The sequence below is a fragment of the Penicillium brevicompactum genome (genome assembly GCF_028827555.1).
Source record: "Penicillium brevicompactum strain IBT 35665 chromosome Unknown utg000002l_segment0_segment0, whole genome shotgun sequence".
Classification (NCBI taxonomy): Eukaryota; Fungi; Ascomycota; class Eurotiomycetes; order Eurotiales; family Aspergillaceae; genus Penicillium; species Penicillium brevicompactum.
The window spans coordinates 54600-81922 of NW_026623205.1; the positions used below are offsets into that span (position 1 = coordinate 54600).

Consider the following 27323-nt stretch of genomic DNA (forward strand, 5'->3'; position numbering starts at 1 on the left):
CAATATGACCTCTTTGGGACTAGCGCCTAATCTATACAGTTCAGCTTGTTCAGGCAATTACGACTTGCTTTTTAATTACAACCATGATACGAAGGGAGTTTGAGTCAAGACGTGTCTACAATGATTCATTGAGTCATAGTGCGCTGTTCAATTATGATACATATACATTCGAATGCAGTACTGGATATTGCAGGGTATCAGAAGCCCTTTTAACTCGCAAATGGAACCACAGTCTCAATCACGAGTCCTGTTGGGAGTCCATCTCTTAATCATGAACTCGCGCACTTTGTACTGGCCGAACAAAGCGCCGACGTCATCAATGGAAGCAGCAGGTGGAGGAACATCCACATAAACAAGACACAAGCTCTTCATAACCTGAGCCTGGACTCTGTTCACGCAATGTAACCACCACCAGCTCCGCGCCTGTTTCTCCGCTGTGTAGTTCTTGCGCTCTTCGGTCTCTGACCAGTAGGGGTGACTGTAAGAGGGGATGACGACGACGGCAAATTCGGCATGGGAGAAGACGGGACCGCGATTGTAGAGCAAGTAGTCTGTGCCGAATTTCACACCTGATCGGATGACCCAGCCCAGGGATCGGAAATGGTGGTAGACTGTGTAGGAGATCATGAAAGGGTCATCAGGTTGAAGGGAGGCGGTGCCATCTCGGGCTGGTTGGAAGGAGTGGTGGCAGAACTGTTGGAGAAGGGCTTGTATGGGGGTCGGTGAGGTAGATTGAGTCGTCGAGGTCGAGGGTGCATCGTATACTTGTAATGCACCGAGGCCGTAAGCGAGAAAGAAGGCTTCTTCGTTGGAAAGTTGAAGGTGTTCCTCATTAGGGAAATCGTCGGCATCTAATGGCTCGGCAACAGTCTCGGAGGATGGCGAGTTTGACGAGAACTCTTTCTTCTGCACAAGTGGTGAAAAGCGTACGGATTTACCGTTTGTTTCGGTCTTCTTTGCAGCCTCCGCATCCTGGGCCGCGAGGCGAGCCTCTCGGGCCTCTAAGATCTTAGCATCCTTCAGCTTCCTCAAGGAAATCTTCTCTGCCGTGGTGGCTGTGCCATCGGCCTTGTCCTCTGGGGTTTGTCCGGTGGCTTCGGTAGAGCCGGATTCTCTGGCGGCAGCTTCGGCTTTCAACGTTTCCTCGATGGCCTGTTTTTCCAAACGAGCACGCTCTAGCTTCAACGCACGACGTTCCTCCCGGCGAGCTCTTGTGATTTCCTCGCTGGTCTTGCCATCATGTAACCCTCGTCGCTTTTTCTCTCGCGCCAGCCAGCTGGGCTCACTTCGACTGAGACTACCTTTGCCAAAGAAACCCATCTCCCATAGGGCTTTAATGGACTTCTCGTCCGTGACGTGGATCGACGAAGTGGCCTTGTCAAAGTAGGCCGAGTAGACTTCTTGACGAGGCGGCATGATAAGGAACGTGAGGTACGAGAGAGCAACGCTTATGAGAGATAGAGGGTTATGAGGAATTACAGGAGGAACATGATGTACGTTGACCGGCAGAGGAAACTGGTGAATTTGTCTGTAGTTGGGCCTAGGAGGACGGGGGGTCCGAGGACGACCTGATCCTGCAGGCCCTGACGGAGCAGCCACTGGCTTGTCCGTCTTGGCTACTGGGGTAGCCATCCCAAACTATTACTGGAGATGATATGCAGAATCTAAGACATTCGAGGTTAGCGAATGGTCTTCAAAGTATGCCAGCGATTCAATTGTCATGGTATGATATTCTCAGATACCGTTGTAGTCAATTCAGCAGATCATTGACAAGCAGCTAGAAATCAAAGTGCCGCTTGCCTGAGCTAAATAAGTGGTGTCATCACCGAAGGTGATTGGGAAATGGGGATGGAAGGATTGGAGAGTAGTCTTACCTGGTAGCTTTGAAGTATGAGCAAACTGCTGGAGTTGGTTGAAAGCAGCACTGCACATTAACAGTGATCACTTTTGCATGGGAAAACAACAGTGCCCGCAAGTGGAAGAAGATGAAATTTTGCGGTCGGAAGCTCCATTTAAATGCACGTGGTGACTAAGCATATGGTCCGAGCTTCACAATTCGAGAAAAAAAATCCTCCACTTATCGCCGATACAACAGTTAACCAAGTACAAGTCGACAAATACCGCCAAGTGAGTTTCTGGATACTGCTATTCGTTGCGATTCACCTGCTAACAGTTTTCTTTTCTAGAATGCATCTTATGGTACGTCTAGCCGAAGCGAGGAGGAATATTTCAGCTCCGGAACCAGACTCTAATTTTCGACGAACAGTACACTCTCGACGCCCAGGGCAAGCGTGTCTACACCCTCAAGAAGGTATGTGGAAATCTGCAAGTAGAAGCCGCCATCATATGGTGGTCGGTTTCGCTTGCTTTACCCTCAAAGTCGAGCAATGGAACTAATCTTCGGCTACTGCAGGTCCAGAACGGCGAGGTCACCAAGTCCGCCCACCCTGCTCGCTTCTCCCCCGATGACAAGTACTCTCGGTGAGTAGCGATTGACTCTACGGAAAATACGACATGAACATATCGAAACTAACTTCATCGGCAGTCACCGTGTCACCTTGAAGAAGCGCTACGGTCTTCTCCTCACCCAGCAGACCGGTATGTCACATTGCTCCTAATTGAGAACCATTTTCCTAAACTGACATCCAATTTGCAGGTACCCCCGCTGCTCTCTAAATGCTCCGACCCTCGGAAAAGTGAATTACCGGGCATAGCCCATGTTTTGGCGAATGGTGTTTTTCTTGCGGTCACGGATGGCTGAGATGTCCATACTGGTTCTGATATTCTTGGATAATCTAGCCGGGGCTTCACCTAGGCATTTTACAGAATATGATACCTGATCTAGGCTCATATGAAACCAAGGAACTTGGTAATTGTTCAAAAAAAGCCATTGGCTATATTCTATGTTCAAATGTAAATCACAGACATGGTCATTCCTCATAAAAAAAAGCCAATAACCGGCTTACGGCATTGACCAAGTGAACTTTTGTCTTTCCATGCCCCAAAACTCCAGCCCATGTAATCAAATGCAAGCTCTAAGACACTTAACGCTTCCGCGAGTTGACATTGCGACCAGCGCCGACCTTGGTACGGCCACCAGTTCGGTTGCGCTCACCGGTCAAGATACCGGGCAGGTAGTCTTGGTCCATGAGGTCGCGCTCACGGCGCTGTCGGCGCTCTTCTTCCGCATTGGCGCGAACGAACTCCTTCTGGTCTTCGGCGAGAACGAGCTCGTTGCCCCATCCTCGCTGGCCACCGCCTCCCTTCCACTTACCGTTGGAGGTTCCGTGGGTAGGCTTGGGCACACTGTAAACATTGCCGCGGGTGTTCCATTGCATGTTTTTCTTCAGGTGCATGGTGAATGCGCCGTTGGCGGTGGTTGTGCAGGATACACGGGTGAGGGTGTCCTTGCCGCAACGGGGGCAGAACTGCTTGTTCATTTCCTTGGTGGTCAAGAAGCAGGCGTGGCAGCGCTTGATGAAGGTTCGCAGGTGCTGGATCTTCTGGAGAGTCGTGGTGGACAAAAGGTTGAGGTTCATTTGCAGGAGAACGTTTTGACACTGGTTCAGTTGGTTAGAAAACGGATAATGTTCAGACTGCGAGATATACTTACGGCGAAATCAGTAGTCATGGTAGCAACCTGCATAGTCTTGGGTGCAGCTGTCAGAGTGGCGGATCCAGACTCATCTTGAGCCAGGCGCTTCTTATAGTTTGTGGGAGTGATCCATTCTCCGCCGTCAGAATCGGCAGCATCATCGTTGTCTTCCTCCTCTTCCTCCTCGGCCTCTTCGTCGGCAATCTCAACAGCAGCCTCAACGAGTTCCTTGGTGTCCTCAGTCACAGGAGCCTCGGCTTCCTCTTTGGGGGCTTCTGAGGCATCCGCGACAGTAGTATCCTTCACGCCCTCAGTGATGGCCTCCACATCAGCAGACTCGGCACTGGTCTCGGTGGGCTCTTCCTTGACAGGAGGCTTTCCATTGATTTTCTTTTGACCGGGTACACTGCGCAAGCGCCAGTCACCCTCGTTCCTCTCGCATTCAATCTCGTAGGCAAGCGCAAGAACTTCAATATCGACTCTACTGAGCACAGACCGGTCACCAGTCTTGCGGGCGAACTCGCTGACAATGTTGAAGCTCTTCGGGGTGGGGGTTCGCTGCTTCAAGAACGGGAGATAGAGGGTTTCGACACGGGCGCGGGCGTCCGGGTCACGAATCTCGCCCACGACGGAGGGGGTGGTGATAATTTCCTCACACTGGGCGAGGAGGGTGGAAAGCGGCGGGGTATTCTTGAGAATTGGGCCAGCATCCAACACGATGGTATGGACGGGCTTCGTGGAAGCAGCAGTAGTCTCTGCCATGTTGTCCTGTAATTGCGGACTTATTCCACAGACCGATAAAAGCCAAGAGTGAGGTCGTTGGTGATTCGATATACTCGTATTGGTGGTGGAAGGAAATTTCTCTTTGGCCTGTGCGTTCTTATCGTCTATCTTATCGCTTATCCACATCTAGGGACCTTGGAAACATCGGAATTCCCCTGTATACAACTTCAGGTTTCTCGCACACCCTCTGAACAATAGCGCAATTATATCTGAAATATGGCCAAGGTCGTGTTGAGTATCTCATGCTTCTTGGGTACACAATAGCTGGGTATAACTACTTTGTGGTGGGGGCACTTCTTGGCATATATGCTTCAGGACCTTGAAGCTCTCTCTCTCTCTCTCTACCCAATTCCAATGTTGATCAAACTGCTTCTGCTTTGCGCCACTGGGATCGGGCTACCTGTTTCAAAAGGCTATCCATGGATGTCTGGGCGGGTGCGCCTTTCACACGCATGCCGAAAGACCATTATGTCAAAGCCAACGTTCCAAAATGCCTGGGGCCGCTATATATATCAACGTTAGAACCCCATCATAACACCTTTACAGATTTGGTAGGCTGGCGCATCCCAAGGCCGCTATATTCCAAGTTTTGGCTGGATGAGGTGAGATTACTAATACCAAATCTTCCGGAAGTCACGTCTAGGGTTAGGATTGATGATCAGTACCGTGGCAAACTTGGAAAGGATGCCAATGTTTACAGCGGTATCTTTCAAAATGATGAGCTTGCAATGGCGCTGGTGATCACAACAGTCCTTGGTGAGAAAGCTGTCAGGTCTAATACTCAAGAGCTACGGTTGTCCACAGGTCTATCAACTACTGTCACGAGCAGACATTCGAGATTTACCACTCCCGAGGTCTCTGTGAGTTGGAGATTGGATACAGACACGCGAGTCGATGCGCAGTCTTTCTACTTCAAATCAAGCCTGTCTCAGATGATGACTTACGAATCCAGCGAGCATGGATATTTTTGTTTTCAAATTTCGGTTGAATGCATTGCATCAAGCCAGGTTCGGTCTGATTTTAAACCGACAAAGACATGCTTTTCCATGTTGAAAGGAATTGAACTCAACAGCGCTTTTGTTTACAAAACCACTCAGAGACATTTGGCTCGAGTGCGCGTGCTTATAATAACCCAAAGCCATACTGATTTAGGTTGTATTGGACTTCAGCTAATGAAGTTGTTGCCAGCGGGGGATAAAAAAGGAATGATCCTGAAATTCAGTCTTAAAACGCCACGCGAAAGAGCGGTCAATTCAAGTGGACTGGATTTTATAATTTCCAGGGTTCCATTGACCTCGGAGATCCCATTGAGCTCAAGCATTGGCAAAACATCAAAACGTTCCTTGGATCCACGTTCACTCGGTATACCGCATCCTGTCTGTCTGTCTAGAGCACAACAGAGCATGTGCTTGGTTTTTCCGGGGCTAAGCAGTAAGCTGTCAGCCGGTCATGACTTTAAAACCCAACCTGATGGAAGGCTCATCCCATAGCATCACCAACCACTGTAGGCCTAGAGCCGCCGTATGGGCCCGAGCGAGGGAATGTCCTGCGAGTGCAAAAAATACTCCATGTTCGTCTTTCGTAGTCGATCAAACGCCAGAGAAAGCATGGACAACTCGATGTAGGAGTATGAGTCGAGAAGCGCGTTTGATGCTAAGTGTAGCTTAGATATTTGTGAACTCCTTATTTCTGAGCTGCTGTGGCAACCGACCAACCGGCGCAACCTGCATGCAAGTCCAAAGTGTACTGCCCATGGACCTGCATATTCACGAGGGCAGCGGTCCAACGCTGAATTGCATGTAAAAATCAAATCTCGTTGAGGCAGCACTTAATTTGCACAGCATGAAAAGACTTCCACTTAAGATTAGTCCTAATTAAGGGTATGCAGATATTCCGTTTGAATGTGATCTATCACTCGACTTGGTGACTCCACCTGTGGGGTGGGCTGTACTACTCCGTTTGCCCTGGAATTCTCAATGAATGAGAATATTGCTAATAATTGCTGGTCATTACATTTTTTTTTCTTCTTTGAGCAGTTTTTTACGCACGAACTGAAATTGCGCAGCCTGCGTCTTTGCATATTTTAGACGTGCGACAAGAGCATAAGACTGGACCTACAGCCCTGACAAGTATAAACATGTGGCCAATGAGCGCAATCAATGATCCCACAATGAGACCACACCACTCTGAGAGGCTCGCAATCTTCTGTAGGCTTACGGGCCACATGGTGAAGTAAAGATAAGCAAGTATGGATCGGAGTACGGAGTACAAGTATCCCGAGGTCCCTTACCCAAGAGCCCGCCGCTAATCCCTAGTGCCTGTATGTGACGAATAGGAGAATTTACTGCTCGTTCTATGTACAGAAACTTTGAGGTCAAATTACTCTTACTCATTCGAGTTGTGGACTTATTTGTGGCAGAGTTCGGTGGCAAGGGGAGCACCTCCTTGCACGCCAGTGATCCGTGCGCTGAGCTTAATGAATGAAGCCCTAACATCCAATATTGAAACCATTTCAACCATGAGTCCGTTTCTCAGTCAACCTCCAAAAACATCTTGAGCTTTACACGAGACATATCTCAACCCTTCAAAAAATCCATGGAGCTGTGTGACCAAGGTTGACATTACGCATTCCAGATCGGGTGTCGATCACCCGATGCATAGAGTCAGAACGATCGGGCCACTTTCTGATGAATCGAGAATCTCAACACAAGTTTCCCGACAGCTTGGGTACCGGAACGCTCTATTGATTATCTCCGCCATTGCCGTGCGCCACGGATCTTCATTGCCTGGCCGTCTTCGCCGAACGACGGCTCTGCCGCGTATGGGGATGTGAGAGATGGATTTCCGCCCTTATGTGACGCGCATATCCACGACATAAGCTTTCATGCCCAATGGGCTTGATTCCGTTGTTTCATGGGCATAATTTCAAGGCTGAGTTTTGCGGACCACTTGGCCTTGTACTCCGTACATGACAGATCGGACGAGCAGATGCATGAAGATTCAGTACAAGGACTCCGTGCGCGGCTGCCCGCACTCAGTGCAGGAGATTCTCATGTGCCCCGCGAAGTACGGAATCCCCTCGCCACCATCTCATGTTGGTGTACTCCGTATTCCTGGTAGCACAACAGGAGGATTGAACAAGGAAGATTGATTCCAAGGTTACTGCTGGCTGTCGTTCCCAGATGTAATCACAGGATGTCAATCGAGAAGTTGCACTATAACTGGACTAGAATCGCCTAAGAGGTTCCGGCTGTATGGAACAGGATGATAGTTAGCAATGTATAAGTTGCCCTGCGTCATTCCGTTCCCCCAAAGGGAAAGAGATTGGTCCATGCACAGGCATGATCTGATCGGTATCTCGGATCGTTCCACATGCGATCGTCATGATCAGCATCAAGGAACAGTTGGACCATTCAGAGTACAACAGGAGCAAAGAGCCCAGGGGCTTGAAGTTTCAGAAGTTGTGGGGAATCGATATATCAAAGAACCGCAAAACTTTATATCCTCGTTCATGCGGGAGCATCCAGACTGAAATATCTGGGTGCGTGTAAAATGATGACAACAATGGACTAAAACCCTATCAAGATTAATGACCTAGAACTTTTTAGATTATTAAGAGTACGTGTTGAGTTTGTCGGGGCTCACTTTGGACCCGACTTGGTTCTCTGCAGCCCCTTGCGCTGCGTGCAAACGCACCCTTCCAGGATAGAATCCTGTCTCATTTCTAGGAGTCGGCCCGCCAATCCGGGGAGGCGAGGAGAATTGACGCAGGCCGGTCTCCAATTGATTCTCTGCTGGCTCAGATAGGGATAGCGGATTTTTTCCTCGACCGTTTGGTTTCTGGGGCTGCATGGCGTTATTTCAATTATTTTATTCCCATTTGGGTATGCTGTCGGATTCATGCGCATGGGATTATAATAAGGGGATGGCCTCCAAAAGTGTTCCCTTCAGTGGAAGGGATTTTATTCTTCCATTGCTCCTCTCCCGGTTTGTTCTTTTTTTGATCACACTTGGCTTCCTCAGTCTGGGTAGATCTGATCTAGATCAAGTCCGGGGTAGGCATCCTACTTTAACAATTTGCCAAGACCGCAAACTGCATCAACTATCAACACAGGCACCATGTTCCAACTTCGAGATGAGATATTCCAAAGAGCACAGAATGAGACATACCTGTCTTCTCGTGGTGTACAGGGGTTGGCCGTGAGCGTTGTCTTCACGTTCTTGGCGTCGTGTTTTGTGTCATTGAGGATGTATACTCGGATCAAGCTTATGAGACGAGTGGAAGCAAATGACTGGATGGTTATCATCGCTTTGGTAAGTTGTCCTGCTGAATGAAAAGTTGTAAATATTAATTCAATGCATAGGTCAATTCATATGTGTTCATGTCATTAGATATCATCGAAGCCGTCAGCGGAATGGGCATGCATCTCGCAGATATCCCACCACATATTCTTGAAAGACAGATGAAGGTAATGCGGCCATTGCTCCCGAGGTCTTGCTTTTCAATCTCTCAAGCCCGATTGATCTAACACACGCTTTAGGCATTCTGGCTCACCATCCCATTTTATAACGCCGCGGTTCTTTGCGCCAAAGCCTCGATCCTGATGCAGTATTTCCGGGTATTCCCCACACACCGAATGCGCGTGGTCTGTTGGATAATGATTTCAATTCTGGGTATATATGGAACCTGGGCGGTCCTCAGTGCATTCTTGAACTGTATCCCGGTTGCGAAATTCTGGGATGACTCAATTCAAGGCCATTGCCTGAGCAAGACTGCACTCTGGTTCTCGAATGCTAGTATGCATATTACAACCGACCTTGCCATTCTGATCATTCCCATTCCAGCTCTCATGGCTGTAGATCTGCCACGAAGACAGAAGTTTGCGTTGATGATCATGTTCGCCCTGGGTGGATTGTGAGTTTTGATACCCAGATATGAAAACACAAAAAGAGAATATACTAACCATTCAACAGTGTCTGCATCACTAGTATTGTTCGCCTCGTCAGCCTGAAGAAAATTTCCGATTCCATGGATCCTACCTGTATGTACTCTCAGACAGATCGGACCTTCCAAAAGCTAACCAACAATAGACGACAACGTCGGTGCTGCCTCCTGGTCAGCTATTGAATGTAACACAGGCATCATTTGCGCCTGCCTACCAACTCTCAAGCCCCTCATTGCACGAGTCTTCCCAGGCATGATTACCACGTTCAGCGCCAGTCGCCCCACTGAGAGCGAGACAACTCAGCGCATCTCAACGTGGAACGGAGATGAAACCACCCTCGGTGCGCCAGGCGAAGACCCCGAATACGGTGCTGGTGATCCAGAGCGGATTCTCGAGCTTGACACCGTGAGTGGATTCAAGTCATCACACGATGGAACTCCTCGGGAACAAGAGATGGGGATGACCCAGGTCAATGCTTTTGTTGCACACCGGACTCAATCTAACCATCGAATTACTCATTCGACGGAATCATATTCTTCTTTTACTTAAGGTGATACCCAGTTGAGGACCTGCCGTGCTCATGTCTCTCATTGCATCTTCTCTTTCTGTCAGCATATCATGAAGAACGTCGTGGACATACCTTTCGTGCTTTCATTCATGATGTTGAGCTCCACTCATTCACTCTATTTTTTAATGATCCCAACTCACAGCGGCGGAGACACTCTTTGGATTTCCTTCTCTTTCTGTTTTTCTTGGTTCCTTCGGAGCTATGGTGTTGTTTGATGGGATAAGGAAATTCTTGGATATATAGTCGAAGTACAGCACTCGAGCCCCACTAGATAGTTTAAATACCAGTCACTTGAACAACAATCTTGGAACGCATGTATTCATAGGAATCGAAAACACCTGGGCATGGAGCGAATGCAAAAATTGACGGAAGTCTAGAGCGGAACATTCACGAACTGAAGACAAGCTTGAATATAAAGAGCCCTAGAATAAAATTATCGCGTGTATCTTAGAAGTCAGCAAACTCCTTGTCGACTGCCTCGTAGTGATCGAAGAATCCCTTGAACAACTTGACACCCAGACCGGGGTCAAGGCTTCCGGTGGTAGCACGAATGCTGTGCATGCTGAGTTGCGGGATGCCGCAATCAATGGCCCTCATACCAATCTGGGCACTGGTCATAGGTCCGATGGTGCCACCACTGCGAGAATCATTGCGGATCTGGAAGACCTGCAGAGTTGATCCGACGCGATCGGCAATACGGCTCATGATAGCAGAGCTAACGCTGTCGGTAGTCATGTGTCCGTTAGAATCAGCAGACACTGCGACACCGACATTCAGACGGGGCGAGTGGTTCTCCAGGTACACATTAAGGAAGTTAGGGTTAACCGCGTGGATGACATCTGACGACACCAAGAAGCTGTTGGCAACCGTCTGCGACAGAAGGTTGGGCCCGTAGTTATCTTTAGCAAATGCTTCAGTGATTCGCTCAATAATGCTGCTCATGAAGTTGGACCGAGCACCCTGGCGAAGCAGACTGCCAATCTCTTCATCATCAAACATGCCAACCATCTTTACCGTCCCGGTTGAAGTGCTGTCGGAAGAAGCAATGAGAGCCTCCTGCGCGGCATAGCAGCAGAGCTTGTCGTCAATACGACCGGCGAAAATCATATCCTTCTCCAGCCCACCGAGCTGAGCGGGCTGGGTATCAAACAGCTCCAGTTCCCAATTCACAATGGTGCTGTAGTCGGTGATTCCGAGCTCCTTGGAAATTATCTTCACAAGCTTCTCGGGCTGGGTTGAAGCAAACTTGCCAAACTGAATGCCGCTCGATTCGGTCTTAGCAGCGCCGAAAAGATCCGAGTTATCAATTCCAACAACCGGGACCATTTGAGTCTCCGGGTTGAATGGGCCATTTGCAGGAGCACCAAAGTGGGGTGCGAGAGTAGGCACGCGGGCAATGGGCCAGTCCAGCTTGACCAACTTAGTCTCGACCTTTCCGGTCTCGGGATCACGAACGAGGACGCGACCACCGATGCCAAGGTCACGATCCCACCAAGTAGGACCGAGGCCACCAGCATACGGGGCGACGCCAAGTTGCTCAAAGCCCGCCTTGTTGGGAACCTTGGAAACAGGCTTCAGCTTGGCTGTTAAGGCATCAACGTGGCCGGCGACGATAGCGACACCATTTCCACTCTCGTATTCTGAGCCCACATTGAAGGCGATCAGAGAGCTACCGTTGCGGGAGGTGTAGAACTTTCCGCCGCGCTTGAGCTCTGATGTCCACACCGCTCGTTCGGAGAGGTACTTGTAGCCGTGGTCTTCGAGTTGCTTAGAGAAGGATTTGACGGCGTGGAAGATTGTAGGGTTGGATGTCATAAACTCGCAGTATGGCTTTGAGTAGTCTTCGGGTCGGACGGGCTCGTCCGCGGTTGGTGCCTGAGCTCGGACGGGCTGAGCTGCAGGTACGGGCTGGAATGGGTTGGGGAGCTGGGCGGACATTTGGGAGGCCCAGGGCATGTCGAGGCCTTGAGTTGAGGAGTGCTTTCTAGTCATAATGGAGTGAATTTATTGAGTGCAAGCTTGAGATGGGGAGAAGAGAGAGAGTTGGAGAGAGTGAGGGGAAAGGCGGAGGCTGGCGCCCGCTGCCCCTTGCTTATCGCATCCGGTGACGCGATAACTGCAGGGCTGCTTGCTTGTGACCTCAGCTTCTGCAGATCTCCCGGGTCACCTACTCCGTACGGAGTAAACAGATGTCTTAATTGATCTCTGTCATATTCATTCCGCATCTAGTGCTCCTGTGGTTGATTGAGACAACATGAAGGATCTCGGCAGGAAATTTCAATTTCAGTTCTGGTTATGAATATTCCCATGCACAGATTTGTTTCCCATGATAAAGTAGCGTTCTGCTCTTTGTCTGGATGAAGCCGCGAAGGTCATAAAATGGCCAAGATGCCTTAACGAGGAGCTCCGTCTTGCATCGCCAATCCTCATGAGTACGGTATTTCTAGGGTTGTGCTCATGTGACTCAATTCTGCGCAAGTCGCTGTCTTGCTCCGGAGGTAGCACATACATAAAAATATTCCAAGTTGGTTCGGGATGGTCTTCACTGTCAAGCACGGTCTCTCACAAGATCTATCAGTCTCGGGCTACAGGACGCTCCAGGGCTGGAGCATCTGCTTTAAGAACCTTGAAGATTTTCGATGGCACCTGGACAGTACATCGCACAGCTTTGAAATATCAGTCAATGGGGCCACTCGGGGGTCTGCCCAGGTGTTCAAAGGTTTGAATTGAATTTGAAGCTCATCCGAAAGCCGTAGTTGTGGAATATGATCTACAAGAAAGTTCACCTGGCTGAAAGCCGTCTGGAGCCCTGGAGTGTTGTCGATCAGGTGGTTCGCTGGCGGTCGGGGAATGTCATTGATCACACAAGATGACTTTCTCCGTGGGCTATGTGACGTGCTATGAACGAGTGCGATAAATAGCGACGGGCTGGTTGTCAAATGGGTCGAGAGAGACGCGGGGAGGACAGGGAGTGAGCTGAAGGCAGATCTCGGGCCCTTGTCGTGGGGAGAGGAAATGTCCCAAGGATGGACATGGAACATGGAGGAGAAACCGCATCCACCTGGGCATGAATCTGGGAAGAGAGATAACTAAAGCATACATGTACAAGTACCTCCTGTCTAGGTATGATTCGTGCTTCTGTCCGAGTCTTTCGCTCCATGTTGTCCATATTATAACTAATGAGATACCTGGATTTCGATTTCGAATCACTGCATGTCAATCGCAGCTGATCTTGAAGGGGCCTCCTTTGTACTGGCAGTGAAGTTCTTCATATTGATACAACAAGATATTACTTGAGCGCATGGCCAACTAACTAATGCCTAGCAAAGCATTAGCAAAGCACAGCTCACTTGATTCACCTTGTCGCCTGTGTGCTATGTGACCCTTGCGGCAACAGCGGATCGTTTCAAACTAGTGAAGGAATGCGATCATAGGTTCGGAATTGCTCGGGAAAGTGTCCAGCTGGAGAGGGCAAGGCATATTTCTGCAAGTCAGCAAATTAAGATCAGCACCTAGGATGCGTATGGCCTCTGTGTACGGAATAGAGTAGAGTATCATTTCTTCACCAGGTAGCCAATTCCTTAGAGGCAAATCACATCAGTGTCAATTTCATTCGTACAACATACCCCTTTGAGACAGGATGCAAAAGATGACCAAATGGAGTGGGTATTTCCCTCGGATCGCCGCCGAAAAGCACCTCTAAACGCGATGGCTCGCACTGGCGAGGGAAACCACCCAATAGCGGCGGCTCGTTTTGTTGGCCACCGTTTCCACTTTGCACCTTATACTCCATTTTCACGTCACGGAATCCGTGAAAAGTCGCGAGCACATCCCAATCGGGCCAAGTTTGCGAAAGTTCCGTTGTTCGGCCCTCGCTCGGGAACTGATTGATAAGGATCTGTCCATTGGCCTGGTGGGGATGGGTCGAATCAGCAACCTTGGGAGGGTGTGAACCAAAAAAGAGAGAGGAGAGTCAGGAGGGAAATAAGCCGTTCTCCAATTTAACATCAATTCCACCAGTGTGAACCGCCGCATTTGAGTTTTAGGGCCATCAGATAAGATCAGACCGAGAACGGCCCTACGAGAAGGAAAGACGTACGGGATCCAATTCCCACTGTCGATCCATGCCCTTTCACCGCTGCTATTCGGGAAACGGATTTTGGCGCATTGGCACTTTATTATTGGCCCAATCGTCGTTTCTGCTAGGTAATGGCTGGGTGGCCTTTCCTTCGGTGGACAGGACGCTCCACTCCGAGCAATTTTTGCCGTGGAACGAGTTTGATCCGCCTAGTGATTGAGTCATAGAGGCGGGTGAACGGTGAGCTGCGTGGGAAGAGCTATGTACAAGTACTACAATGTACAGCGCAGGAGACTGTGCATTGAGATACAGGATGTATGTGCCTAATTACATGATTGATCTACGCAGGTACTCCAAGGCATGGCCAGAAGCCGATATGAGTATCCAATGCAACACTTGTAGAGCCAACAGCTAGTCCCAAGGGTAGCACTTTAACGCAGTTAGCGAGAAAATAGTGGAAAACGAGAGAAGTGCGTCAGCCCACCAACGCTTGCTCGGATCTCCACATCCCTGGGGTCGGATCAGATAAAAATTTTCCAACATGATCCCCCTTCAGGTCTGCACCAATGAGAAATAGAGAATAAATCAGAGAATAATCGAGGCAAAGACTCCTAAGTTAACGTACCGAAAGTTGCGTCCGAAACCGGAATCATGTGAGCACATCTAATCTGATCATCTTTTCTTTTCCCGTTTCCTCCCCCCTTCTCCCTCTCTCTTTTAGATATATCCATCGTCGAGTCGCACTTACTCACCCCTACGCATTTAGTGTTTTGTGAAGAGCACTTCATTTGTTTCTACTGGCTCTTCTCGCTTATCGGCTCGCATGAGCGCACTTCCGCTCTTCCGACCGAGAAACGGCTCGTGCGTCCCCGAACACGCCCGACTGTGGGATCTCCAACTGACCTCACCGCAGCACTTGAACACCAATTTGCCATGGCCACCCCTGGTGTGTCCATGACTTCTGCCATGGCTACCAATCCTGCTATGGCTTTGGCTCCCGCCCCCGCCCTAGCTTGCAAGGCTTCTGTAGCTCCTTCTCCAGGACCAGGCACGCCCGGCTCTATCACCTCCAAGGAATGGGTCATTCCACCCCGCCCTAAGCCGGGTCGTAAGCCAGCTACCGACACCCCACCAACCAAGCGCAAGGCTCAGAACCGCGCTGCCCAGCGCGCCTTCCGGGAACGCCGGGCTGCACGCGTCAGTGAACTCGAAGAGCAAATGAAGGAAGTCGAAGATAGTCATGATATCCAAGTGGCTAGCCTCCAGCAGCAGATTGGCAATCTCTCCGGCGAGGTTGACCAGTGCCGCGAGGAAATGAGCTGGTGGCGCGACCGCTGCCACGCCTTGGAGAAAGAGGTGTCGATTGAGCGCAGTGCGAAGGAAGCCCTGGTCAAGGAATTCCGATCCTCTCTTTCCGGCCCTGCCACCACCAAGGCCACTCCCATCCCTGACTCTGTGCCCTTGCCACCTCGCAAGACTAGAAGCTCCCGCATGGAGGATGTTCGTCCCACCACCGTCGACCACCACAAGGACGACAGCCAGTCAAATGTTCCTCTTGGATGCAACAACTGCTCTAACTCTCACTGCCAGTGCATCGAAGATGCATTCGGTATGCCAATTGACACTCACGAGTCATCCCATGCAAGCCGTCATCCACCTCACGGCGTCGGCAGCCCGGAACGCGATGTCCGTGACCCCGCCATCAAGCCCGACCCCGAGGAGATGGAAATTGACTTCACCGCTCAATTCTCCGGTGTGCCTGCCCAGTCCCACGACGACGTCTCCTCGCCACCCGTTGACCCCTGTGGCTTCTGCCAGGACGGCACCCCCTGCATCTGCGCCGAGATGGCCGCCCACGAGCAGCAGCGAAGTCGTACCTTTGAAGCCAACCGTCTCGCCCCAATCCAATCCATCTCCCAATTTACCCCACCACCATCCGAGGGTGACGCCCGCTCCGAAGTCACCCTCCCCCCAATCAGCCAAGCAACCAACCCCTGTGCCAACGGGCCAGGCACCTGCGCCCAGTGTCTTGCCGACCCCCGAAGCACCCTTTTTTGCAAGACGCTGGCAGCCTCCCGGTCAGCGAGCGGAACTCCATCGGGAGGCTGCTGCGGAGGGGGCGGCAAGGACGGAGGATGCTGCAAGTCCAATGCCCCCACCACCACCACCACCACCACCACGCGTAAGAACACCACCATGTCTGCGCAACCTCCCCCACCCAAGCCCGCTTCGCCCTCAGAGTTAACCCTCTCCTGCGCTGACGCCTTCACAACTCTCTCCCGCCACCCAAACTTCAACCGCGCAAGCGATGAAATCTCCTCCTGGCTGCCAAAGCTCCACACCCTCCCTAACCCCCGCGACCTGGCGCCCCCAGACAGTCGCGCTGCCATGGAAGTCGAGGCCGCGAGCGTCATGGGCGTCTTGCGCTACTTCGATCGGCGCTTCGCGGAAAAATAAAGTGTGTGTTGCCGCCGGGGGCCTTTCTTTTCTTGTTTTGCTTGCGTTGATCCCTTTCAGGGGTTTCTTTTGATACCCATGTCCCCCGGTTGCTCTGTATCATGACCCTGACATTGATTGTCTCTAAACACACCACGGGTTGCGGGAGGCGGCGTTACATACTCTCATGTCTCATTCCTTCTCTCCGCTACACAAAAGCACTCTTCTCTCGATCTCGCCTTTGGTGCAGGGGCTGGCCGCTATGAACATGGTCAGTGGTCGATTTGGTGGTCCCTTTATTTCGATCTCTTCTCCTAAGATGGATCATCTAGCGGAGTTTTCTTTTCTTTTCCGGGGATTATGTGTACAACGTGGATGATTTTTTTACTCATAAATGAAACGATACTACGCAAATTTATGTGAATCTGGTACCACTATGTAGAATTCCCAGAGAGGTTAAGCTACTTCTTCGGGTGAAAAACTTGGAGAAGTTTTCATTCGCTTCAACCTTGGAACCTTGAGCCTTGAGCCTCATGCACAAATAAATTGTCTCCAGTCGTGGACTCGAAAATCCCACTGATTTGCCAAGAACATATCCACGCGCTCCCGAGGTCCCGAGGTCATGTTCACCCATGGACCTTCGAGGACACCAAGAGGATGTTGCAATTTCAGTGTTTTATCTATTAGTCAGGCCCCTCAAAGCCCTGGAATTCTAAATTGGATTTGATGAAGCAATAGTCGATCGTCAAATTAAATACCCGGCCAAAAGATCGCCGGCATACATCGAGCTCGTTACATACTTGAGCTATGTGTAGAGAAGGATTTATACATGAAAACTCAAAGTAACGCCGATCGCCATTACCCCTCGCACATCTGACAGGGTATAGGTAAATGTAAACAAAAATGAGAGGAGAGCGAACAAAGCAAGCACGCCAATGCCCCAGAATGACAATCCAGGCTATCAACTGTATATGAGGTTTCCGTGACCAGGGGTGCACCTACTGCCAAGGTTGTGTCGATCAAACCATGATGTGGGTTCAATTAGAAGCGTCCTCCACTGGAACGGCCGTGGCCGCCCTTCATCGTGACTTCATCTTCGCTGCCTCCGGCCACGCCACCGAGAAGACTAGCTCCCCAGATACCAGCAATGCCCCACATGCCAATGCGCCAACCGCGGTAGAGACCCTGGATGCCTTGGCCTTGCTGTCGCTTCTGGAGGCTCTTCTTGGTGGATGGGTTGCCGAGGAGTTGGTTTGCACGCTCAGAGTCGGAAGGAGTGGAGCTAACGCCCTCCTCGTAGACAACATGCCACATGGTGCCAATGATACCGCGGTAAGTGCGTGGTGTAGGGACGATGGTCTCGACGTCCGAGGCATCGATGGATGCGGCGCGAATGCTACCTGCTGAGGACTTCTGACGCAGACTCAGGGATGTGTATGTGGCGATCTGGGCGCGACGGAGCACGGTTTCGAGAGGGAAGCGCACGGCGAGTTCGAGGCCGGAGCTGAGGAATGTGCAGAGGTTCCAGGTGTTGGGGTTGAGAAGAGGGTCGATAGAGAAGTATGATTTCAAGAAGAGTGGGGTGGAGGTCATTATGAAGTTTGGCAGACTTGAGTGGAGCACAGTGATTGGGACGAGGTGCGAGGGGATCGTGCAGTTGGGGGTGGGGAGCTGGCGGATAGCTCGGATTAGGGACCGCGGGCCATGTGTTGCGGATGTGAGCATCAGGAAGGTGCGAGCTGTGTCGATAGGAGCCAGAATCAGGGCGGAGAGGGAGGAGGAAATGAACGAGAGGACCAGCGTTGCTAGCGGTGAGGACGCTGTGAGAATGTCGGCGGTCATAGACGACGAGATATCATCTTCCGGTAAGCCAACGATAGCCGACAGCAAGCTTCGAATGAAGGTGTTCAAGGTGGGTAGGAGGAGCGAGTAGATGAACGTCGCATTGGAGGACTTCCATAGGGAGGTTGGGCCACTGGAAGCCCAGAGTTGGGATAGAACTTCGGTGAGACTGTTGGAGTTCTTCAGAGTCAAGGCATGCTGGGGCTTGGCCGTAGATTCGGGACGAAGATAGCCACTCCGGTCGGTGATTTGACGTCGCGATCTGCGGGATCGAGGCGTACTCGGAGTGGGTGTTGGAGGGGCTGCTGAGGTGAAGTAGCTACTTTCGTCATCCGATGATTCAGACTCCTATACACAGCCAGGGTTAGTTATCCACTAGATGATACAGCACAGCTTCATCCAAGCTGTTGAGAGCAAGTTCCTTACCGAGTCGTATGAGCTTCCTTGAGCTTCCGGTGTGGCCTTCCGATCCCACTCATCTGCGGCATCGGACACAACATACACCTGTAGGATAGTTTTGGCGACATCGAATGGTTGAGCGGTCAAGACCTTGGTATAGCGCACGAGTGCTCCATTCAGGGCATCGCGGACCCAGTCCGAGACAGAAGGCGAGGCGTCCAAATAATCGGCATAGTCTAAATCCGGGATGAGGTCGCGCGCCGTGCTGCCAAAGACCTGAGCCGATGACGGGGACGCCACTTCGGGAGGTGCATTTGAAGCTGGCGATAAGCCAGAGGGAGGGATGTAGTAGGGCCGCAAGGGATTAATCCCTTCACGATTCGCCATGATGGTGGTGGTGAAGTTCGGGGATATGAAGAACGGGAGGAGCAGTTGAATTGTCCGACGCCGCCTTGGGTCTTTTTTTTCCTCCGCGGCCATTGGACGATCGCTGCTCACTTCCCAACTTCCCCCGGATCCTCTTTTTTTCCCGCTTCCCTCCCAATCCTCCACTTGATTTAATTGGATTCTATTCAAAATGGTTTTCTGGAGAGAAGTTGGCCTGCAATTGCGCCGTGTGCCCAAGTCCGCCGATATCCTTGCTCAATCGCGGAGACATCTGAGCTCAAAGACATGGTCCAACGGAATCACAACACAGCGCAACACTGCACGCCGAAGCCTTCCACAATGGCAAGGATATAATACTACCCGTTCTTTCACTGCTACTGCGCAAGCCGCACACGGTCACATCACGCCGCCAAAGGCCGGAGAAGAGTGAGCTCGGAATGCGCTGGCTTGAGTCATTGTCGTGCGCGCTGACCATTCGCAGGATCAACATTACTTTTATCGACAAGGATGGCACCAAGATCGACTTACAGGTTGCGGAGGGTGATAATCTGCTAGACATTGCCCAGGCAAATGATCTTGAGATGGAAGGTGAATTGAGCCAATCACGAGCGTGCGATATAAAACTGACAAGTCATTCAGGTGCCTGCGGAGGATCTTGCGCTTGCTCAACGTGCCATGTGATCGTCGATGACCCGGATACTTTTGATAAAATGGAAGAGCCCTCGGACGACGAGAACGACATGTTGGACCTGGCCTTCGGACTCACCGAGACCTCTCGGCTGGGTTGTCAGGTCCTCATGACCAAAGAGCTTGACGGATTGGTCGTGCGATTGCCGACCATGACCCGGAATTTGCAAGCAAGCGACTTCGAGTCGAAATAATCAAACCAGCTAAAAGAAAAACCCGGAGAGACATTGCGTCTCTCTCACCTGACCCACTTCAACATATCAAGGTAGCCCGGGGGCTATGGTCCAAACGTGAGGACTCTGTACTGTACTATTCATATGATGCATCTAGCAAGCTTGCGCGAAATCGCGAATGAAAATCTCCTGTACCATTCAACCAATACTTTCCACAGAAGTACTTTTTTTATATCACAGTGCAGAAAAGAGTATATAACACGAAAGTCTCCAAACGCCAGAAACATGCCATGGGTAATCGTAGATCCAGCAATCAAGCCTCCTCGATGTTCAAAGGCTTTCCCTTCTTTCCATTGATCAACTCAAGGAATCCTTGCTTGCTGACCTCATTAGCGGCCTTCTCGCGCTCTCCCATACCAATTGTGCCCTTCTTGCGCTCGTCCTTGGCGGCTTCCTCACCGCGGACTTGAGCTGCGCGCACGGCATTGAACAGCTTGACCACACCACGCTGAGCCATCTTGCGCACACGCTTTTCCTCCTCAGCCACAGGACCTGCAAGTCCTCTCTTGACACCCATCACGTCACGAATTCGACCACGGTCTAGCTCTTCCTTCTTCTCGGCGCGCATCTTGGCGCGCGCGGCCTTGTCGAGCTTATCATCCGCAGCCTCAGCAGCAAGTTTGGAGGCATACGAGCTTCGCGAGAGGACGGGGTCAGCCCGCGCGGATGAAGGGAGTTTGGTAGACAGAATCTTGGAGATGGAGGTAGAGAATGCGGTAGGGTCGTTGCGCTTGGGGACGGCGCGGCCACGGTTGGCACCTTTTTCGGAAGGAGCAGAATCGGAAACGTCTTCGTCAGAGCCAGAGGCATCATTTTCGTCGTCGTCATCATCCTCGAGGTCGTCGGATCCTAGCTCGATCTCTTCTTCGTCGGCGGAATCGGACTCGCTGTCATCTGATTTTTTCGGTTGCGGTGCGGGTGCTTCCTTGGCTTCCTTTGCTTTCTTCATGCGGAGATCGAGAGCCGAGGGCTTCTTCACTTTGACGCCTCCATCTTCTTCGTCGGAGTCGCCGAGGCTGACGGCATTGAACTTGTCGTCGTCTTCCTCATCTTCGGAGCTGCTGTGGTAGAAGCGCTGCTTTGTGAACTTCTTCTTGCGGCCGGTCTCGCCCTTGAGGCCATCAAGAACCTTGCGCTTCTTGGAAAACCCAGGAGGCATTGTGAGGGAATTTCAAAGTGGTGGAAATTGAAGTAAAACAGAAAGATCCGCTGATCTTGACGAGCCGTATCAACTTTTTTTTTTTGGCGGTCGTATGGGGGCGGTGAGATCATTTCGCTCTCCGATTGGCCCCTCCACATTGCCTCTCTGGTCTTTCGATGGATAGCACTTCCACCCCTCCTCCATCGCGGGATTCTAGATTACTACGGTGGTCCTTACTTTCGTTATCTTTGTCACACTTGCAATCTACAGATATCCACCATGGTTCTTCAGGATTTGGGGCGGCGAATCAACTCCGCCGTCAATGACTTGACGAGGTCAAACAACCTCGATGAGAAGGTATGCTACTTGCTGTGCGTTCATAACGCCTGGTGCTAACCCAAGCTAGGCCTTTGATGATATGCTCAAGGAGATTTGCGCCGCGCTTTTATCTGCCGATGTTAACGTCCGTCTCGTGGGTACGCTGCGCAAATCAATTAAAGCCAGTGTGAACTTCGCCTCCCTCCCCGCCGCCGTGAACAAGAAGCGCTTGATTCAGAAGACCGTTTTCGATGAGCTCGTCAAATTAGTCGACCCTCACGCAGATTCCTTCCGTCCTAAGAAGGGCCGTTCCAATGTCATTATGTTCGTTGGTCTGCAGGGTGCTGGTAAAACCACAACATGTACAAAGCTGGCTCGTCACTACCAGACGCGTGGATTCAAGACTGCGCTGGTTTGCGCGGATACTTTCCGTGCTGGTGCGTTCGATCAGCTGAAGCAGAATGCAACCAAGGCCAAGATTCCATACTACGGTAGCTTGACCCAGACGGATCCTGCCGTTGTGGCTGCTGAGGGTGTGGCCAAATTCAAGAAGGAGCGCTTTGATGTCATTATTGTCGATACTAGTGGTCGTCACAGACAGGAGGAGGAGCTGTTCACAGAGATGACTCAGATTCAAGACGCTGTCACGCCAGACCAGACGATCCTGGTGCTCGATGGTACTATTGGTCAGGCTGCTGAAGCTCAGTCTTCGGCTTTCAAGGCTACTGCAAACTTTGGTGCTATCATTATTACCAAGACTGACGGCCACGCCGCTGGTGGTGGTGCCATTTCTGCCGTCGCTGCTACACACACTCCTATTATCTTCCTTGGTACGGGTGAGCATTTGATGGACCTTGAGAGATTCGAGCCCCGTGCCTTCGTTCAAAAGCTCTTGGGTATGGGTGATGTCGCTGGACTGGTTGAGCACGTCCAGGCCATGACCAAGGACTCTGCCGGTGCCAAGGAAACATACAAGCATATCGCAGAGGGTATCTACACTCTGCGTGATTTCCGTGAAAACATCACATCAATCATGAAGATGGGTCCCTTGTCCAAGCTCTCTGGTATGATCCCTGGTCTGTCAAACATGACCCAGGGCCTGGACGACGAGGATGGCTCCTTGAAGCTTCGCCGCATGGTCTACATCTTCGACAGTATGACCACGGCTGAGTTGGATGGCGATGGCAAGAACTTTGTCGAGCAGCCCAGCCGCATGGTTCGCATTGCACACGGCAGTGGAACCACTGTTCGCGAAGTTGAAGATGTTCTCTCCCAGCACCGCATGATGGCCGGCATGGCCAAGCGTGTTGGCGGTCAGAAGAAGCAGATGCAGCAAGCGCAGAAGATGATGAAGGGTGGAAACAAGGACCAACAAATGGCTGCCATGCAGAAGCGCATGCAGTCCATGGGTGGTGGTGGCGGAGGCGGAGGTATGCCCGACATGGCTAAGATGATGCAGATGATGGGTGGTGGAGGTGGTGGTATGCCTAACATGGGCGGCATGGACATGCAGAGTCTCATGAGTCAAATGGGCGGCTTGATGGGTGGAATGGGCGGCGGCGGCGGACGCGGCCGAGGAGGACGTTAAGTTCAATCCTTGATGTTTTCTTGCTTGTTATTTCTTCGAACCACTGGCTCATCAACTTAGCATCTGGGCTGGTGTTTGGCGTTACTTTTGCTCTTCGCATTATGCGCAATATTGTACATGAGACCAAAACATGGTAATGAACTCATCACTATCATATATACCATCCTGGAAATGGAATTTTGATTTACGTTGAGTTTGCTGCAAACACGACTGTCTAATATCTAATGTAGATATCCTGCCAGTCTTTCCTGGCATCTATCAAGAGCCCATTTTGCCAAATCCGGCACCCGCCCAACAGCGGCTCCAAGAGCAACGTTCCAACCCAGCTCCGAAATCTGATCTTCAAGCACACGACCAGGTGGCAACATGGTAGCGCTGGATCGCAAATTTCGATCCAATGGAACGCTCAGCCGGTACTTCCAAACAGCCTCACCATCCACATAAAGCGAATATGTAAGCACGGAGCTGCGAACAGGGACCGGCGCCTCAGCACCCGGATCCGAATCCTCAACATCGTCCACAATATCAATAAGGCCGAACTTGCTATTTCCCTGCGGCGCGTACTTCACCGTGACATCCTCGTCGTCTGTCTGACGGTATGTGCGGATGGGGAGGTAGAACATGCTCAGTGGGCCAACGCTGAACTCATGCAGACCAAAGCCAGGCGTGTTTGGCTGCAGAGCGCTGGACGGAAGGTTCAGGGCTGGGTCTGGGAAGCGTGTAGCACCGAACTCATGTCTGTCGCCGCTGAGGAGGACGATGCGGATGCCGAGGTCTCGTTCGGCACGCCACATTGCTTCAAAGACGGTGCGGCGCTCGTTGAGGAATCCACCCCATGTATCAGTTGTGCCGACGTGCCAGTTCTTGGTGAATGGGACGCTGGAAGAGATTATCTTCCAGTGGACACCTGGCTGTTCTGGGGTTGAGATGTAGGTAAGCAAGGACTGCAGCTGGGCATGTCCGAGGATCGTAGAGTCCTCTTGTGCTGGCTCTGTGCGATAGGTTCGTGTGTCCAGCATGAAAAATGAGGCTGGTCCATTGGTGAAGGAGAAGTAGGTCACGTTGTCAGGGTGGGCGAATGATGTCTCTGGGATTGGCGGGTTGCCTGACACATGGTAGTGAACGAATGGGTCTGCAGCTTCTGGGTAGGGCGATGTCTTGTTTCCCTGAGACCAGTCATTCTCGATTTCGTGATCATCGAGCGTGTGCAGCCAAGGGAGGTCGATGGCCCGATTGTTTTCTGGGCCATAGTTCCATGAAGGGGAGGAGTAGATTCTCCGGTATTCGCTGCGGTAGTGGGTCAAGGATGACCCGAGTCGGTAGGGTACATCGATGTATATGAAGTCACCCAGAAACAGCATGAATGCTGGACGGAGTACCTCGGGCAGCTTCGCGAGAACATCGGTCATTTGCTCAATGCCTGGCACCCGCAACGGGTGCGAAAGAATGTTGTACGGGAAGTTTGGCTTCAAGCAGCTAGAAGTGACAAACGAGAGTCGACTAGCCTCAGGTGACTTGGGCTTTGGTGAGGTTATAAATGTGCCAGATTTGTTGTTGGACAGCGAATAACGGTATTGAGTTGAGGGCTTCAAGTTATTGATAGTCACTGCAACTGTGAAGTCGGTGCTGTTGTTCAACTGATAAATGATTCCTTCTTCGTGCCAGTCCCCAGTATTGGTTGTGAGGTCTTGATACTTGATAGTCACAGGCAGGTGTGCTGTGTCTGGCTCACGGAAGACCAAATTAGCCGTAGTTGGGGAGACATATCCGATACGAGAGAACGAGACATTCTCAGTAGGATGGAGCACAAAGTCACGAGCCAGAAAGTCGACGGTCAATAGTGACAGAACAATGTTGATCAAAATAGTTGTCCATGTCAGAAATCTTGAACCTGCGTGGGGTAGGCCCCCGAATAGGGTCTTGAACACGGAGTCTCCGGTTCGGGTCCTAGGTATTGTTCCTCGGCCTATGCGAGTGACAGTCAGAATCTATGACCACCCAAGCTGTCAATAAAGTCGTGTTTCACTCACTGTCATAAGGTTTGGCCCGTGATTTGTTGGTCTGACGCCCAGGGGTCTCGGTGCCATATACCAAAGAAGTGATTGAGGTCAAATACACCACCAGAGAGCTTAGCACTAGGGGAACAAAATTATGACCAGGTAGCTAGGATATCATCAGTGTCATGTTCACAGTGGTTCAAATTCATCTAGGCACCAACCCATCTTAGAAACACAAATGCTCCTAGCCGGATGGCTGCCGAGCTAGTGGCTGCGACGATGCGCTGCAAAGAGACCATGGCACGGTATTGACCAATAATGATGAATATGATGACGATCAGCACATGCTAAGCAATGGAAACTAGCGAACGGCCTTGTCGCTCACTGAGGACAGAAAGGCGGAGGATGTGCAGATGTTGTTCTTGGACTATGACGTAGCCTGACAGCTCCAAGCAATTCTTGGCAAACAATGACAACAAAGCCACAAACTTCACATCTCGGCTTTTTATGTGCATAAGTCCCTTAAATAATATGTACACTCATCGCCGACCCTGGTTGATCATATCTTGAAGCAAATTATTGAGGCTATTCGCCATCGGCCCAGCCGACATGAGTTCCCGAGTTGCGGTGACCAGGTCCTTCATTCCCATATTCATGGACATCTGAGTAGCCCATTGCCAGGGTTTTGCTGTATCCCCAGGAAGAGCATTGTAGTACTCCCAACCCATAACACCACCAAAGTTAGGGAATTGCTCTACCAACGTAGCCAGAACAGGCCCAATCTTCTCCTCTGACACATACCCCTGGGAGCCATTGCCCGGGTTCGTCAACAGACCATAAACGACTCGTCGCGGCGACCAGCCCTGCGCAATCATCGTGGCATACATCCGTGGATCCTCAGCTGGGCCCCAGCCATTGTAGAACTGCGTATTGTACCAGCTGATCTTGGAAGCACGGAATTGCTCGAGCTGCCTGTAATCGAACCCGGACAGGTTTCCAATACCTAACAGGGCGGCTGCAACGGGAGCCAATGTGATAATGAATGCGTCGCCCAGATCGGCCTTGAGTCGATCGATCAGATTGATCACGCCTTGCAGGGACATGCTTTCCTCAACATCCAGGTCAATGCCATCCAAACCATGGCGACGGATCATGGCTAGGAGCGGCGCGTAGTGCCGCTCAAATTCATCACGGCTGCCGTCGAGTCGTGTGAAGGAGCCTGGTGCTGCACCGCCAAGCATGGCCATCACTTTGACGCCTTGCCGTTGCATGAGGGGCACTTCGGCCCACAAGGGATCGAATTTGGAGCTGTCGGGCGGATCATCGTTGAGAGTGATATCGCCTGGCTGTTCGTTTAAGTGGACGGCGGCCAGAATTACATGTGTGATCCCAGTGTTGTTTTCCAATAATGGCAGCATGGAGACGTATTGGCCCCCTCCCGGAATGAGTGTTTGGTGGTACAAGATCACCCGCGGGCGCTCGCCGAGTCCTCCTCTGATAGGTGGCATGTTGGTCAATAGATTTTAGACCAACATGTGGGAATTCAAGATGAGTGTTGGAGGATGATTGGAGTGGGGTGATTGCGGGCCCTGGAAGCTAGGCCCCAATGCATGAACGACGGAGATGATCAACTAAACATCCGTTCTCTCCACGATTCTATGGGGAAAAAAAAATAATCATGCGCCAAATATCACTGCAACACAGTGTAGTAGCTTCGGACTGAGCAACGTAGAATAAACTCCGACCTGCTTTGTTACTAAGCCTAACCTGGGCATTTTGGCACCAACTGGTGTAAACATGCGGAGTACATAGCACCCCCGTCGATTATTTCTGACAACAATTTCTGAGGCTGTCAGTTTGTACTGGTAAGCCTTTGGAATCTTTACAGTGAAAATGATCAATGAGCCTTGTAATCGCGGCTCTTGTTTTGCTACTCCATGGATTTCAAGGTTAGTACGTGTGCCTCCCGGGCCGAGGACCTTGCTCCCAGTAACTTGCGATGGAATTTTGGGCTTCACAATTCAAAAGCAATATCTGAAGAGAGCGAGCTAGGTAAGTTCAGAGGAACCATTCAAGTCGCAGACTACGCCTCGACCTTGAGTTCCTTTACAGCCCATCTGGGCATCATCACTGCATTTTCCTCGAGTTGTATCACATCTGGGCAACCAAATCCCTAATGAGGTTTGAGATATGACATCAAACTTGGTCATATCATTGCTCCAGCGATATACGAAAAACCCATGTATCTGGTTAGCTGGCCACATCAGTGTAGTGTGAAATTGGAAAGAGCCACATTGCCATCTATGATGAAAGAGGCGACATTGT

The 27323-nt window shown here is 51.0% G+C and overlaps 12 protein-coding genes across 12 annotated transcripts; 5 read left to right on the top strand and 7 right to left on the bottom strand.

Moving 5' to 3' along the window:
- Positions 1-234: 234 nt before the first annotated feature.
- On the bottom strand, positions 235-1632 carry sen2 (tRNA splicing endonuclease subunit SEN2; the record flags this gene model as incomplete). Its single annotated transcript, XM_056952083.1, has 1 exon — positions 235-1632. One exon carries the CDS (start codon positions 1630-1632, stop codon positions 235-237), a length of 1398 nt encoding a protein of 465 aa, XP_056813775.1.
- A 555-nt stretch (positions 1633-2187) lies between these two features.
- Positions 2188-2676, top strand: N7506_002789 (H/ACA ribonucleoprotein complex subunit NOP10; the record flags this gene model as incomplete). Its single annotated transcript, XM_056952084.1, has 5 exons — positions 2188-2199; positions 2267-2311; positions 2381-2481; positions 2546-2598; positions 2657-2676. The coding sequence occupies 5 exons, from the start codon at positions 2188-2190 to the stop codon at positions 2674-2676; spliced, it is 231 nt and encodes a 76-aa protein (XP_056813776.1).
- Positions 2677-3044: 368 nt separating this feature from the next.
- Positions 3045-4357, bottom strand: N7506_002790 (rRNA-binding endoribonuclease; the record flags this gene model as incomplete). Its single annotated transcript, XM_056952085.1, has 2 exons — positions 3045-3560; positions 3614-4357. 2 exons carry the CDS (start codon positions 4355-4357, stop codon positions 3045-3047), a joined length of 1260 nt encoding a protein of 419 aa, XP_056813777.1.
- Positions 4358-8497: 4140 nt separating this feature from the next.
- Positions 8498-9873, top strand: N7506_002791 (uncharacterized protein; the record flags this gene model as incomplete). Its single annotated transcript, XM_056952086.1, has 4 exons — positions 8498-8692; positions 8743-8847; positions 8920-9286; positions 9470-9873. The coding sequence occupies 4 exons, from the start codon at positions 8498-8500 to the stop codon at positions 9871-9873; spliced, it is 1071 nt and encodes a 356-aa protein (XP_056813778.1).
- A 466-nt stretch (positions 9874-10339) lies between these two features.
- On the bottom strand, positions 10340-11884 carry N7506_002792 (M18 family aminopeptidase; the record flags this gene model as incomplete). Its single annotated transcript, XM_056952087.1, has 1 exon — positions 10340-11884. The coding sequence occupies one exon, from the start codon at positions 11882-11884 to the stop codon at positions 10340-10342; it is 1545 nt and encodes a 514-aa protein (XP_056813779.1).
- Positions 11885-14903: 3019 nt separating this feature from the next.
- On the top strand, positions 14904-16427 carry hapX (bZIP transcription factor HapX; the record flags this gene model as incomplete). Its single annotated transcript, XM_056952088.1, has 1 exon — positions 14904-16427. One exon carries the CDS (start codon positions 14904-14906, stop codon positions 16425-16427), a length of 1524 nt encoding a protein of 507 aa, XP_056813780.1.
- Positions 16428-17447: 1020 nt separating this feature from the next.
- Positions 17448-19034, bottom strand: N7506_002794 (mitofusin complex protein UGO1; the record flags this gene model as incomplete). Its single annotated transcript, XM_056952089.1, has 2 exons — positions 17448-18596; positions 18675-19034. The coding sequence occupies 2 exons, from the start codon at positions 19032-19034 to the stop codon at positions 17448-17450; spliced, it is 1509 nt and encodes a 502-aa protein (XP_056813781.1).
- Positions 19035-19224: 190 nt separating this feature from the next.
- On the top strand, positions 19225-19915 carry N7506_002795 (ferredoxin family 2Fe-2S iron-sulfur cluster binding protein; the record flags this gene model as incomplete). The annotated part of the gene is made up of 3 exons (XM_056952090.1): positions 19225-19460; positions 19516-19622; positions 19674-19915. 3 exons carry the CDS (start codon positions 19225-19227, stop codon positions 19913-19915), a joined length of 585 nt encoding a protein of 194 aa, XP_056813782.1.
- Positions 19916-20207: 292 nt separating this feature from the next.
- N7506_002796 (rRNA-processing protein RRP15) lies at positions 20208-21113 on the bottom strand (the record flags this gene model as incomplete). The annotated part of the gene is made up of 1 exon (XM_056952091.1): positions 20208-21113. One exon carries the CDS (start codon positions 21111-21113, stop codon positions 20208-20210), a length of 906 nt encoding a protein of 301 aa, XP_056813783.1.
- A 261-nt stretch (positions 21114-21374) lies between these two features.
- N7506_002797 (RNA-binding signal recognition particle subunit SRP54) lies at positions 21375-23001 on the top strand (the record flags this gene model as incomplete). The annotated part of the gene is made up of 2 exons (XM_056952092.1): positions 21375-21452; positions 21502-23001. 2 exons carry the CDS (start codon positions 21375-21377, stop codon positions 22999-23001), a joined length of 1578 nt encoding a protein of 525 aa, XP_056813784.1.
- Positions 23002-23222: 221 nt separating this feature from the next.
- On the bottom strand, positions 23223-25297 carry N7506_002798 (alkaline phosphatase family protein; the record flags this gene model as incomplete). Its single annotated transcript, XM_056952093.1, has 3 exons — positions 23223-24967; positions 25032-25164; positions 25220-25297. 3 exons carry the CDS (start codon positions 25295-25297, stop codon positions 23223-23225), a joined length of 1956 nt encoding a protein of 651 aa, XP_056813785.1.
- Positions 25298-25537: 240 nt separating this feature from the next.
- N7506_002799 (putative class III chitinase) lies at positions 25538-26506 on the bottom strand (the record flags this gene model as incomplete). The annotated part of the gene is made up of 1 exon (XM_056952094.1): positions 25538-26506. One exon carries the CDS (start codon positions 26504-26506, stop codon positions 25538-25540), a length of 969 nt encoding a protein of 322 aa, XP_056813786.1.
- Positions 26507-27323: the final 817 nt, after the last annotated feature.